Source organism: Apodemus sylvaticus, chromosome 5 (assembly GCF_947179515.1).
Source record: "Apodemus sylvaticus chromosome 5, mApoSyl1.1, whole genome shotgun sequence".
Classification (NCBI taxonomy): domain Eukaryota; kingdom Metazoa; phylum Chordata; class Mammalia; order Rodentia; family Muridae; genus Apodemus; species Apodemus sylvaticus.
This window is the reverse complement of record NC_067476.1, coordinates 138348510-138360084: the sequence shown is the minus strand read 5'-3', so window position 1 is coordinate 138360084 and position 11575 is coordinate 138348510. Positions and strand designations below refer to the sequence as shown.

At 51.1% G+C, this 11575-nt stretch overlaps 1 protein-coding gene across 1 annotated transcript; it reads left to right on the top strand.

The window, feature by feature from the left end:
* The first annotated feature begins 9975 nt into the window (after positions 1-9975).
* Positions 9976-11299, top strand: Foxs1 (forkhead box S1). The gene has a single exon (XM_052181535.1). The coding sequence runs from the start codon at positions 10066-10068 to the stop codon at positions 11053-11055; it is 990 nt and encodes a 329-aa protein (XP_052037495.1). The 5' UTR covers positions 9976-10065; the 3' UTR covers positions 11056-11299.
* The last annotated feature ends 276 nt before the right edge of the window (positions 11300-11575 follow it).

The following is an 11575-nucleotide window of genomic DNA, read 5'->3' as shown; positions in this document are numbered from 1 at the left end:
CTACCAGCCTTAACCATCATGCCACGTGTTCAAAATGGCGACTACCCTAAACTACCAGCCTTAACCATCATGCCACGTGTTCAAAATGGCGACTACCCTAAACTACCAGCCTTAACCTAACTTTTGTTAATAACATTATACCTTTTAAATCATGTGCAGTGACTTAAGCCAATACTCTATAGTCAAGACATGCAAAATATACCTTTAAATCCAATTATAAACAAGAACAAGGCATGAGTGGCGTTAGGCCACGTGTAGTTAGTTAAGATAGCTCTAACACTGAATCACCAGTTTTAAACTAACCTTTTCTTAATAACACTATACCTTTTACATAATAACCAATTAATTTATAACTCTTTAGTCAAGAAATGTAAAGCCTTATATCATTAAAACCAATTAGAAACAAGTATAAAGCGACTACATGAATTTCACAAGCCAAACCAAAGTCTTCCCAAATCTCGAGGTTTCTGGGCTTTAAGAGCGGCTTTTTCCCCAGCCATGCTTGCCTCTTGGGTGAGTGAGCTACGCTGCTGCAGCGTGGCTTTGAGTCAATCCCCACACAAACTGTGGCTAGCTCAAGAGGTTACCAGCAGATGTAATCTTTACCAATTTTTTCTTTTTAACATGAAACAGTCATTCACACAAAGACACAGAGAGGACATAAACATACACATAGACAGTCGGTGCACCGGGACAAACACGGAAAGATACACAGAAAGTTAAGCGTGCTTGTTAAGCAATTGCATCCATTTTCCTCTTTAAACAGCTCTTAGAAGCTGTGGACATATGCCTATTTTTAAAAACCCCTTTCTTTTCGCCGAAATCAGCTCTTACGAGCTTTGGGCAAATGCCTACCAAATTCCTTCCCCATATTTCCCTATCTTATCAACCCAAGCAGTCCTGCGCTGGGTCCACGCAGTATGCTTGAAAAACTGTATCCATTCCTGCACTCACAACCATAGACACGAATTCACTAGCGCTAGTTTTGCCCTCTATGTTGCTTACCGTGCGGACACCATTAATTTTCACCTTTTTCTGCGAAGCTTCGCTGGATAGGGCTACCTCAAGAAATTCTCTCGTGCCAGGTCTTCCCACGTTCAGGCGCCACTATGTAGCCGCCAGCAGCTACATGTAAACCGGGTTACCTGTTGAGAGAATTTTGGGGTCATAGGGAAGAGCGGCGAAAAGAAAGTACGGCTAAGTCAATGTTCACTGATCAAAGCCGTAAACTTTAATGGCGCCAGACCTTATAACAGTTCGGGCAAACCCTTCCCCCCAGACTCCAGGCTGAGTTCCGGTGGAAGTTGTCTAGCTTCTCTTGGAGGTCTTCGTCTTGACTGCTCCGGCAGCTGGGTGGGTCACCTGTTTAATTCAGGACTCCCTATACCTGGAGGAACAATGAACTTGACCTTTACTACGTGCACTCCACCCTAGGTGGAGCAGGATCCTGGCTAACTGGGAGAAGTTAACCTTGACCAAAGTCAAACTCTGACCAAGTGCAAGACTGCCCCAATATGGCTCTGTACAGTCCTCTCACCATTAGAGTTTCCCACAGGACGCTCCCTCCCCTGTGTGGCTTCCTCCCTCCCTATCCCTCTCCCTCTCCTGGAAACAACTTCTCCTGGTGTGCCCATTGACTTAACTCACTAACTTCTTTTTATTATTTATATCCCAAACACTGCCTACTCACCCCCCCCCAGTCTTTACCCCCATTCACCTTTCCTGAGAGGGTGAGCCTTTCCTGAGTATCCCAAAGGACCTGAAGGGGATAGGAACCCCACAGGAGGACAAACAAAGTCAACTTACTAACTTCTTCTTCTTCTTCTTCTTCTTCTTCTTCTTCTTCTTCTTCTTCTTCTTCTTCTTCTTCTTCCTCTTCTTCTTCTTCTTTTTTTTTTTTTTTTTTGCCTCGAATTCAGAAATCTGCCTGCCTCTGCCTCCCAAGTGCTGGGATCAAAGGTGTTCACCACCACCGCCTGGCTCAACTTCCTAATACCTAACTCACTGCTTTCCCCCATGATCCTGAAGTGAATCTGTCATCTCTTCCTGCCACACCGTGATAAGCTGGCATTCAGTAAGTGTTGAACAGGTGGTCTCATACCCTGACCCTTAAACTTTGCATATCGCTGTTCACAGCAGTGTTCTGGAGGCATCCTAGGTATCCCCACCCCCCACCATTCCACCAGGACACACATAACCTTGATTTCAACCTCACCCCCACCCACCTCTGCCCCAGCAGCCAAGGATAAAGCTTGGCTTTCAAGGACACTCAGGATCTGCCTCTATCTCTTCTCAGTTTCTCTTCTGTCTCCACCGCATGGATTCCATATCTGCACATTTCCCTGCTTCCTATAATGTATTTGTAACCCCGAATCCAACACTTGCATTGCAAGCAGAAGGCACAGAAATCAGGTGGGACCAGGACTGGAGGAGCTAATGAAAGGGACAGTGCCTAGTGGTGCTCGGGAGAGGGGAGCTGGGTGGTCAGGGTGACGACAGGGGCTTGATGTGCCCTCGGTGATCTGAAGCTCAGGGGAGAGATCTGGGAGAGTTTTTAAGTGTTTCTGCAAAGCAGCCAGTTTCAGACATGTGCATGATGGAAAAAATAAGTTTTTCGGTTTTAATTCTGGTGGTGCAGGGAGATTGAATCTGGGGCCCTGGGCATGGTAGGCATGGGGTGTTATTACTGAGCTAACACCTACCCCCAGCTCTTTTTTAAAAAAAGATTTATTTATTTTGTATATATGAACACGTTGTAGCTGTCCTCAGACACACCAGAAGAGGACATCAGATCCCATTACAGATGGTTGTGAGCCACCATGTGATTGCTGGGATTTGAACTCAGGACCTCTGAAAGAGCAGTCAGTGCTCTTAACCACTGAGCCATCTCTCCAGCCCCCATCCCCAGATATTGACAAAGAATTTGAATCCTGGATGTTAAAAGTAAATAAAGAAACACTGCTAGCTGGGTGGTCTCAGAGCAGGCCTTTAATCCCAGCACTCAGGAGGCAGGGGAAATCCTATTTCAGGAGAGAGAGAGAGAGAGAGAGAGAGAGAGAGAGAGAGAGAGAATGTTATTGAAAAAGTGACTTTGCAATATCTGCTTGTTTATACTAAAATAAAGGCTGGCTGGCTTTGTTTCTTCCTCCCATCCTTCCTCCCTCCCTCTCCCTCTCCCTCTCCCTTCCACCCCCCACCCCACCCCCACCCCAGTGTGTGTATGTGTGTGTGTGTGTGTATGTGTAGTGCTGGCTAGTATTTCTGACGCAGGAAAGCAGATCATACCTCGCTGGGAGAATTTCTACTAAGTGGGTTTTGCAAGAGTTAACACTGGTTAATGAAGCCACAGTTTATCTGCTGTTCTAAACAGAGCAGCACATGGAGTGAGTGATGGGGTTGGGTGTGGGTGTGAACTCCATACAACTGAACAACCCTGGTAAGAGAGCCAGCTGTGCCCACACCCTCAGACACACAAGCCCAAGTATGCTCACACCCTCAGACACACATACCCAGCTGTGCTCACACCCTCAGACACACACACCCAGCTGTGCTCACACCCTCAGACACACAGGCCCAGCTGTGCTCACACCCTCAGACACATACACCTAGCTGTGCTCACACCCTCAGACACATACACCCAGTTATGCTCACACCCTCAGACACACATGCCCAAGTATGCTCACACCCTCAGACACACACACCCAGTTATGCTCACACCCTCAGACACACACGCCCAGGTATGTTCACCCTCAGACTCTCATGCCTAGGTATGCTCACACCCTCAGACTCTCATGCCCAGGTATGCCCACACCCTCAGACTCTCATGCCCAGGTATGCCCACACCCTCAGACTCTCATGCCCAGCTAGTCCAGGCCCCAGCTGCTCACAGTTCCCTGAATGCACCTCATCCTTCCACAACCAGCAGGACTCTGTCAGGGCTGGTACAGGAACATCACTGTACCTCACAACCTTCTACACAGCCATGAAGAACAGCTTGGTTTGTCTAACAGACGCTGGCTGAGCACCCTCTGTGTGCCAGGCACTGCCTAGTCACTGAGGCCACAGCTGTGAACAAAACACGGGTTACTCTCATCACCCACCAGCTCCCTCTGCCCTGATCGCACATTGCCTGTGAGTTGGACTATCCTCCCTACAATGAATAAATATCACAAGCAGGCTGTAGCTCTATGCCCGTATCTGTGCTAGGTGCTCTATGCACCTGTGGGGCCACTTAGGAAAGTCCCCAGTGCCATCATCTGTGGTCACCTCTGTCTGTCCTGGCAATCGGGAGAGAAGTGGGCTCATAGTTTTGTATAGGCCAAAACTGCCACTGTTTTATATTCTGTCATCTTTTTTTTAAAGTCAAGAAGTCTTTATTCTCACCCAGAATGAATATGCAAAGCGCTGAACTGGACACTCTAGGGATTAGCATTAGCAATCACCTGTCTTCAATACATCTATACTCAACACCTTATTGTTTCCTGTTGCACAGGGGCTCCATGGGAATAAGGCTTGGGGACTGGAGAGACGGCTCAGCAGTTAAGAGCACTGACTGCCCTTCTGGAGATCCTGAGGTTAATTCCCAGCAACCACATGGTGGCTCACAACCATCTGTAGTGAGATCCGAGATCCGATGCCCTCTTCTGGTGTATCTGAAGACAACTACAGTGTACTCATATAAATAAATAAATCAGAGAGAGAGAGAGAGAGAGAAAGAGAGAGAGAGAGAGAGAGAGAGAGAGAGAGAGAGAGAGAGAGAGAGAGAGAGAGAGATTGTTCCATTGTGGGCCAAATCTAACTCCTGGCTCTGGTTAGAATACAGTAGGGGCTGACAGAATATGGGATGTCAGAAGGAAGAGACCGGGGAGGGATAGGAGGTATGATGTCGTAGCGCCAGCTGCATCCAGGCAATTCCTCTGCAAGTCTCCTCTTCAGGCCTTGGCTGTGCACGAGGGTAAGCACCTGGAGGGTTCTGACAAGGAGGAACCCTCCATCTGGAAGACCCAGCTCCTCTGTGCCCTCAACAAGAGTTTGGACTTCATGACGGGAGCCTCTGAGGAAAGTGAGTGGGCCAGCCCGCAGGACAGACCAGGTCGTCCTGGCCAGCTCAGGCACATCTCAGCCATGCCTGAAGCAGCCCCGCCCTCTCTAGCATCACCTCATCCCCTTCTGCCTCTTGTGCCTTGTGCTCCTGCTCTCACGCCATGGTCACGTTCGTCCTTCCTCCCCCTCCATCAGCCTGGCTCTGTCTGCCTTCATTATCTGCCCTGCCTTCAGTTCCATCATTCTGTCTGCTCCAAGCGTCTCCTCTCCACACGAACCCCTCCCCTATTGCCCACAGGTCCATCTCTCTGCCCTACGTGCTCTTCCATGTCCAGCTCTCTCATTGGTCCCCTCCAAGCCTGCCTGCCTCCCCTTTCCTGTCTACTTCTCCGTCGTCCCTATGAATGTCTCCATCACCTGTGTCTCACCGCCACGTCCCCATCCCCCATGCCTCCAGCAGCCCCTCAGCATCCAGTCTTCCTGTGACCCCAACTCTCATCCTCCAGATCCTTCCCTCCCCAGCGCTTCTCTCCCCAGCATCTGAACCTATGCCCGCCAACACCCCATCGACTCTTAAGTTCCAAAATGTCCAGGTTCCATTGGCCCCAGCTGGCCTTCAGACTGTCCGGCGCTCTCTCTGCTCAGGTGGAGATAGCCTGGAAACTCCTCTGGACCTTGGTCTCCTCTTCCATCTTCACAGCTGGTCCTCTCTGGTGCCCAGAATAGCTTCAGTTTAGCCACAGAAGAAAAGGGCAAGGAGTGGTCCCGCAGGCCAGAAGCCTCCTGTATCCCAGGCCCGTTGCCTGACCACAGTATGGCCTGGGTCTCTCCACCTATTCCTGTCTCCTCTGGCCTAGATCTAAGGTTTGAGGTGCCCGGGTGAAATGGGTTCTGACTGTTTACCCAGGGCACCAGGCACAAAACCCCAGATACTCTTAGAGCTCAATGACTTCAGAGGACTTCAGAAACCCTAGTAAGGACTCTAAAGGCCCTCCCATCTGACCATCTGTGGAACTTGAGGATACCTAGGGATGGGAACAGCTAGTCTGCACCTCTTAGCCTAAGCATCCAGTCCCAGAGGCCAAAGTCACGAGGCTTATGTTCGAGGCCCTGAGTGCCAGCAGGTGAGAAGGCCCACCTAAGCCTTCTCACAGCTCCATACGGCAGACACTGCATTACCCTATTTTGCAGTCAGACACCTCCCACAGTGGTAACCTGCACTCCTAACCTTGCCTGAGCTCATACAGATTGTTACTAGCAGGTCGCGGCTGTCAAGCAGCAGAGGAGGGCAGACTCCGAGAGCGTGGTACAGGAGCCTAGACCTTAACCGGAACTTCCAGGGCCATTCCTGATGAAAGAGAGCCGCTGAGCTGTTGGCCTTATTACTGTGTCTGCCACCATTAAAACCTCTGTGGTGGCTGCAGAGATGGCTCAGCCACAAGGAGCACTTTTGACTGGGAGCTTGGTTTCCAGCACCCATGTCTGGTGCCCGACACAGACACACCTATAACTTTAGTTCTAGGGCATCTAATGGGCTCTTCTGGCCTCCGTGGGCACCTGCACAGATTTGACACACACATATGTGCATAATAAAAATAAATCTTTAAAAATTGGCTCTACTGATGCTGGAGAAATGGGTCAGTGGTTAAGAGCACTGACTGCTCTACAGAGGTCCTGAGTTCAAATCCCAGCAACCACATGGTGGCTCACAATTATCTGTAATGAGATCTGATGCTCTCTTCTGATGTGTCTGAAAACAGCTTCAGTGTACTTATATATAATGAATAAATACATCTTTTTAAAAAAATAATCCGCTCTACTAGAAGAAGCTCCTGGAATCCCAGATCCCAGGTCATGCCTCCCAATATCCTTGGCACTAAACTAGGTTTGGGGTGTTTTTTTAGTTTGTTTCGTCTTGGGATAGGGTCTGGTACAGCCCATCCTGGCCTGAACTTGCTGTGTAGGACAGACTCTTGAACTTCTGATCCGCCTGCCTCTCCCTCCCCATGTACTAGAATTACAACTACGTGCTATCATGCCTGGGTTTTAGGTAGGCTTATTTTGTTGTTTTTAATGATTTTTTTTTAGATATTATAATTACATCATTTTCCCCTTCCCTTTCTTTCCTTCACCCTCCCATGTCCCCGCCTTTTGCTCTCTTTCAAATTGACAGCTTCTGTTTTCTTTGGTGCTGTTACTGATGGTGGTGGGAATGGTGATGGTGTGTGTGTGTTCCTAAACTCATAAGTAAAACCTGTTCCGTCTGTACGATGTATACCTGTATATTTATAGGATTTGCCATTTGGTATTGCATAATCAGCAGGTGTGCTCTTCCCCGGGAAGACTATTTATCCAGCTATCCGTATTCTTTAGTTGTCTGTGGCTTTTGTTCAGAGTTGAGGCCTCACCTGGCTTATCTGGTGCTGAGGATGGAGCCCAGACTCTCACACACAAGAGCAGAGCACTGTACGGAATGAGTCCTCAGACTACCAGAGTTTCTACAATGGGATCTGTTACTCCTACTGCCAGACTTATTTATCAGTGTTGCTGATTGAGAGGAGAAAATGGCAAAAGTTTCCGTGGTGGGAATCAGAGGACCTCTGGGTCCGTGTGCCACCCAGAATGTGGGGAGAGGGTTACCTCACTGCCCGATGCTGCCTCCCGTGGAGCCATCTTTACTCATCAGCTCCTGGACCTTGAGGCCTCACAAGATCCCCAGCCCAGCACCGCCAGCAGCATCCTCACCTCTGACACAGCAGAATAAGCCCCAAGATGGCTGCTGCCTCTCACATCTACTAAAAGCAGTCTGTCATGGGGTTTGGACTTTTTCCTCAACCCTGCCCTCCCTGAGCCAGTGGAGATGTCTGACCAGGTCACTAACAGGTGAAGTCCACAATAGCCTTCACCCCTCTGCCCTGAGGACCGAGCCTTAGAATGCAGGAAGTACTGGCAGCAGGCCTGGGGTCAGATGGAACTTGACCTGGAGGCCCTTTGAATTTGACGCTAATATAGAATACAATCACTTGTCAGTGGCCCACATGAGGACAGCTTGTTCCTTAGAGCCAGCCTTACCCTGTCATAAAGCACTTCAGTTGGCTTTGAAGTACTACTTCCCAGTGATTAGACCCTAAGACCTGTTTAGAGCAGTGCCAACCCACAGCAATAGAGGTCTACCACCCGGGTGCTCTAGGTTTCAGGTCTTTTGTCCAATCTCTCACCTCTATTTCAGGGGACCTAGAGGGGTCCCCAAACAGAATCCTGGGCTTTGGGTACCAGCACCAACACCTGGAGGACTCTTGTCTTTGGAGAAACCAACACAGCTCTAAGGCAGAGTCCAAGACCAGACAGAAGCCGACCTCACCCATGACCCTCTGACCATCACACAATTCTGAGGACAGAGAGGAGGACCTTCAACAAGCAGCCCACCGCCTCTGTCCTCCCCTCGCCTCGTGAGTAAGGTAACTTTTTCCCCCTTTTCTGGACTTATTTATAGGGTTCTTAAAGTAAACATCTCCTTCTTTCTTTCTTTCTTTCTTTCTTTCTTTCTTTCTTTCTTTCATTCTTTCATGTGTGTGTGTGTGTGTGTGTGTGTGTGTGCTGGGGTCTTGCGCATGCTAAGCGCCTGCTCCACCACTGAACCTCGCCCCCAGCCAACAGGCCACTCCATGGAGAGAAAGCAATATGATTTGACAAAGGACCAAATTTCTTTGTTTTTGTTCCCCCCAGTCATCTCAGGAATGTTTATTGCGTTGCTGCTATATTCCAGTGCCCAGTGCTGGATCTGGGGGACAGAGAAAAACAGCTCGGTCTTTATGCTTCTAGGGTTCGCAGCTTGCTTCCAGCTGGAGTCCTATGGCTGCCCCCATTCCTCACAGCTCACATGAAATGATGTTAAGGAGTCAGACAATACCTGATTTTAAAACCAGGTTTACCATTCATTAACTGTGCAACCTCTGGAAGTTATTTAACCTTTCTGCAGCAGTCTTGGTCTGAGGTGTGAGCGTGGATGGGGTGTGTGAGCTGGCTAAGCCCACAACAGTTGACCACAAACGCGTGGGGGAGAGGCATGGAGCAAACACTTGACACATTGACATGACTGACTTTGTCCTGGCCTCTGCTGTACCCCAGGCTGAGATTGGGGGAGCATGAGTTTACAGAACTCCTAGCACCTCCTCCGTGCTAGGCTCTCCCAGGGCACCAACTTCTAAGGGATTTTATTGTGTCCTCACCATCATCCGGATGTTGACATCTTAGTTCCATTTCAGAGATGGGAAGCTGAGGGCTCTGTCCTGTTGGCCGTCCTCCCCACATCAGTCACTAGAGGGCGCCAGGGCTCAGGGGAATTGGGTTGAGGAACATCTTTATTGTCCCTGTAGCCCTCCAAATACAGGCCAGTCCCCAAGGCCTGAACAGTGTGGCCCAGAGGGCTCCACGGTGTGGGAAGGAGACAGCGGAGAGAGAAAGCCAGAACCTGAGAGGCCCTTGTGGCTTTTCTCACTCTGTTGGGACTCTGCTTAGATTCTCCCCTCTGCTCTAACCTGGGTCATATCTGTGTCTCCGCAGTTCACTCTGTCTGCACGTTTCTTCATTTTTTTCCTCTGCCATGACTGGCATTCTCTCTGTAAGCTAATTGTCTCTGTGTGTCTAGATGTCTGTTTCTCTCGTGTGTGTGTGTGTGTGTGTGTGTGTGTGTGTGTGTCCGTGCGTGCGCCTGTCTGTCTGTCTGCCTGCCTGCCTGCCTGCCCTATCTCACTCAGTTTCAGGGACGGTCCCTTCCCTCCCACCTCTTCACCCCACAGCTGCTCACAACTTCCGACTGCTGGCCTCCCTTACCCGCCTCCTTAGACTTGACAAGGGCGGTGAGAGAGGAGGGAAGGGCAGCCTGGTGGGTCCACCTCTTTTTGCCTTTCTAGGCTGGGAGGCTGGGCCAGTGGGTCTTTTAACAGCCCGGGCAGCCTGTGCAGATAGATCGCCAGCTCTGAATGCCGAGCCTGGCTCTGCGGTGTCAACCGTACAGCCAGCATGCAGCAACCACCATCACCAGAATCCCTGGCTCCTTCTGCAGAGCCCACCAAGCCCCCTTACAGCTACATAGCCCTGATTGCCATGGCTATCCAGAGTTCACCGGGTCAGCGGGCCACCCTCAGTGGCATCTACCGCTACATCATGGGCCGCTTTGCCTTTTACCGGCACAACCGGCCCGGCTGGCAAAACAGCATCCGCCATAATCTGTCTCTCAACGAGTGCTTCGTCAAGGTGCCTCGTGATGACCGCAAGCCGGGCAAGGGCAGCTACTGGACCCTGGATCCCGACTGCCACGACATGTTCCAGCATGGCAGCTTCCTTCGTCGCCGCAGACGCTTCACCAAGCGCACAGGTGCCCAGGGCAGCAAGGTCCCTGTCAAGGCAGACAACAGACCCCTCGGAGCCACCAGCCCGGACCCAGGAGCCCCGAACACCGCAACTGGCAGGCTGTGCCCATTCCCGCCAGAGGTGCCAAACCCCAAGGGCTTAAGCTTTGGGGGTCTGATGGGGTCTTTGCCAGCCACCATGTGCTCAACAACCAGTGACGCCAGGCCCCAGCTGCCCTCTGGACCCAAAGAGATGTGCTCGGCAAAGGCTGGAGGCCCAAGGGAGCTCTCTGAAGCCACCTCGCCCTCACAGAGCCCAGCATTCGGCTTTTCATCTGCCTTCTCTGACGCTGAGGGTCTCATCAAGGCCCCCACACCGGGCGTGACTCCTGAGAGCATCGGGGGCAGCTACCAGTGCCGGATGCAGACACTGAATTTCTGTATGGGGACTGACCCAGGCCTTGAGCACCTCTTGGCCTCTGGTGTCCCCACCCCAGGACCCTCAACTCCTTCAACCTCTCACCGGGCCCCACTGCCTCTGCCAGCTGACTCCAAGGAACCCTGGGTGGCTGGGAGCTTCCCTGTCCAGGGCGGTTCTGGCTATCCGCTGGGATTACCCCCTTGTCTTTACCGGACACCAGGAATGTTCTTCTTCGAGTGACTGACCGCAGCAGCGCATCTGTAGGGCTTCTGTCAACTTCCCTTGAGACTCAGACTGGCTATAGGACCTAGGGTGCTATGCAAGAGCCCAGCCCTGGCAGGCCAAGGACTGTGAGGACCAGAAGACAGAAGTGAGCAGTCAGGCGGGTCCCGGGAGCCTCCTGACAAACTTGGGATATGGGGAAATGGAACCCTCAAGATTTTCTCTGTGGTTCTCAGGGCTAATAAAGCCGGTGTGGTGATAAGGGTCTGCCTGCTGAATGGCTGGGGCTAAGGGCCAGGATGCTGGGTTCTGTGTGGGGCACTGTGGTCGAGTGGAGGCATTTTGGGGGTGCAGCAGGGGTGGGGGACCCTCCTGGGAAGATCCTGGTGGAGGCTTTCTCCTGCCGGGGACTTTCTTGGGGAGTTTCCCAGGAAGAGAAAGTAGGGCATGAGGGCAGGCAGAGGGGAAATGCTGCCAAGATCCACAGAGTATGGGAGAACCGGGCTGGCCTGTGGGGTGGTTGCCATCCTTGGTCGTA

Excerpts from the sequence above, each read along its gene's own strand:
- Foxs1 (XM_052181535.1), top strand. The coding sequence starts at position 10,066 with ATGCAGCAACCACCATCACCAGAATCCCTGGCTCCTTCTGCAGAGCCC.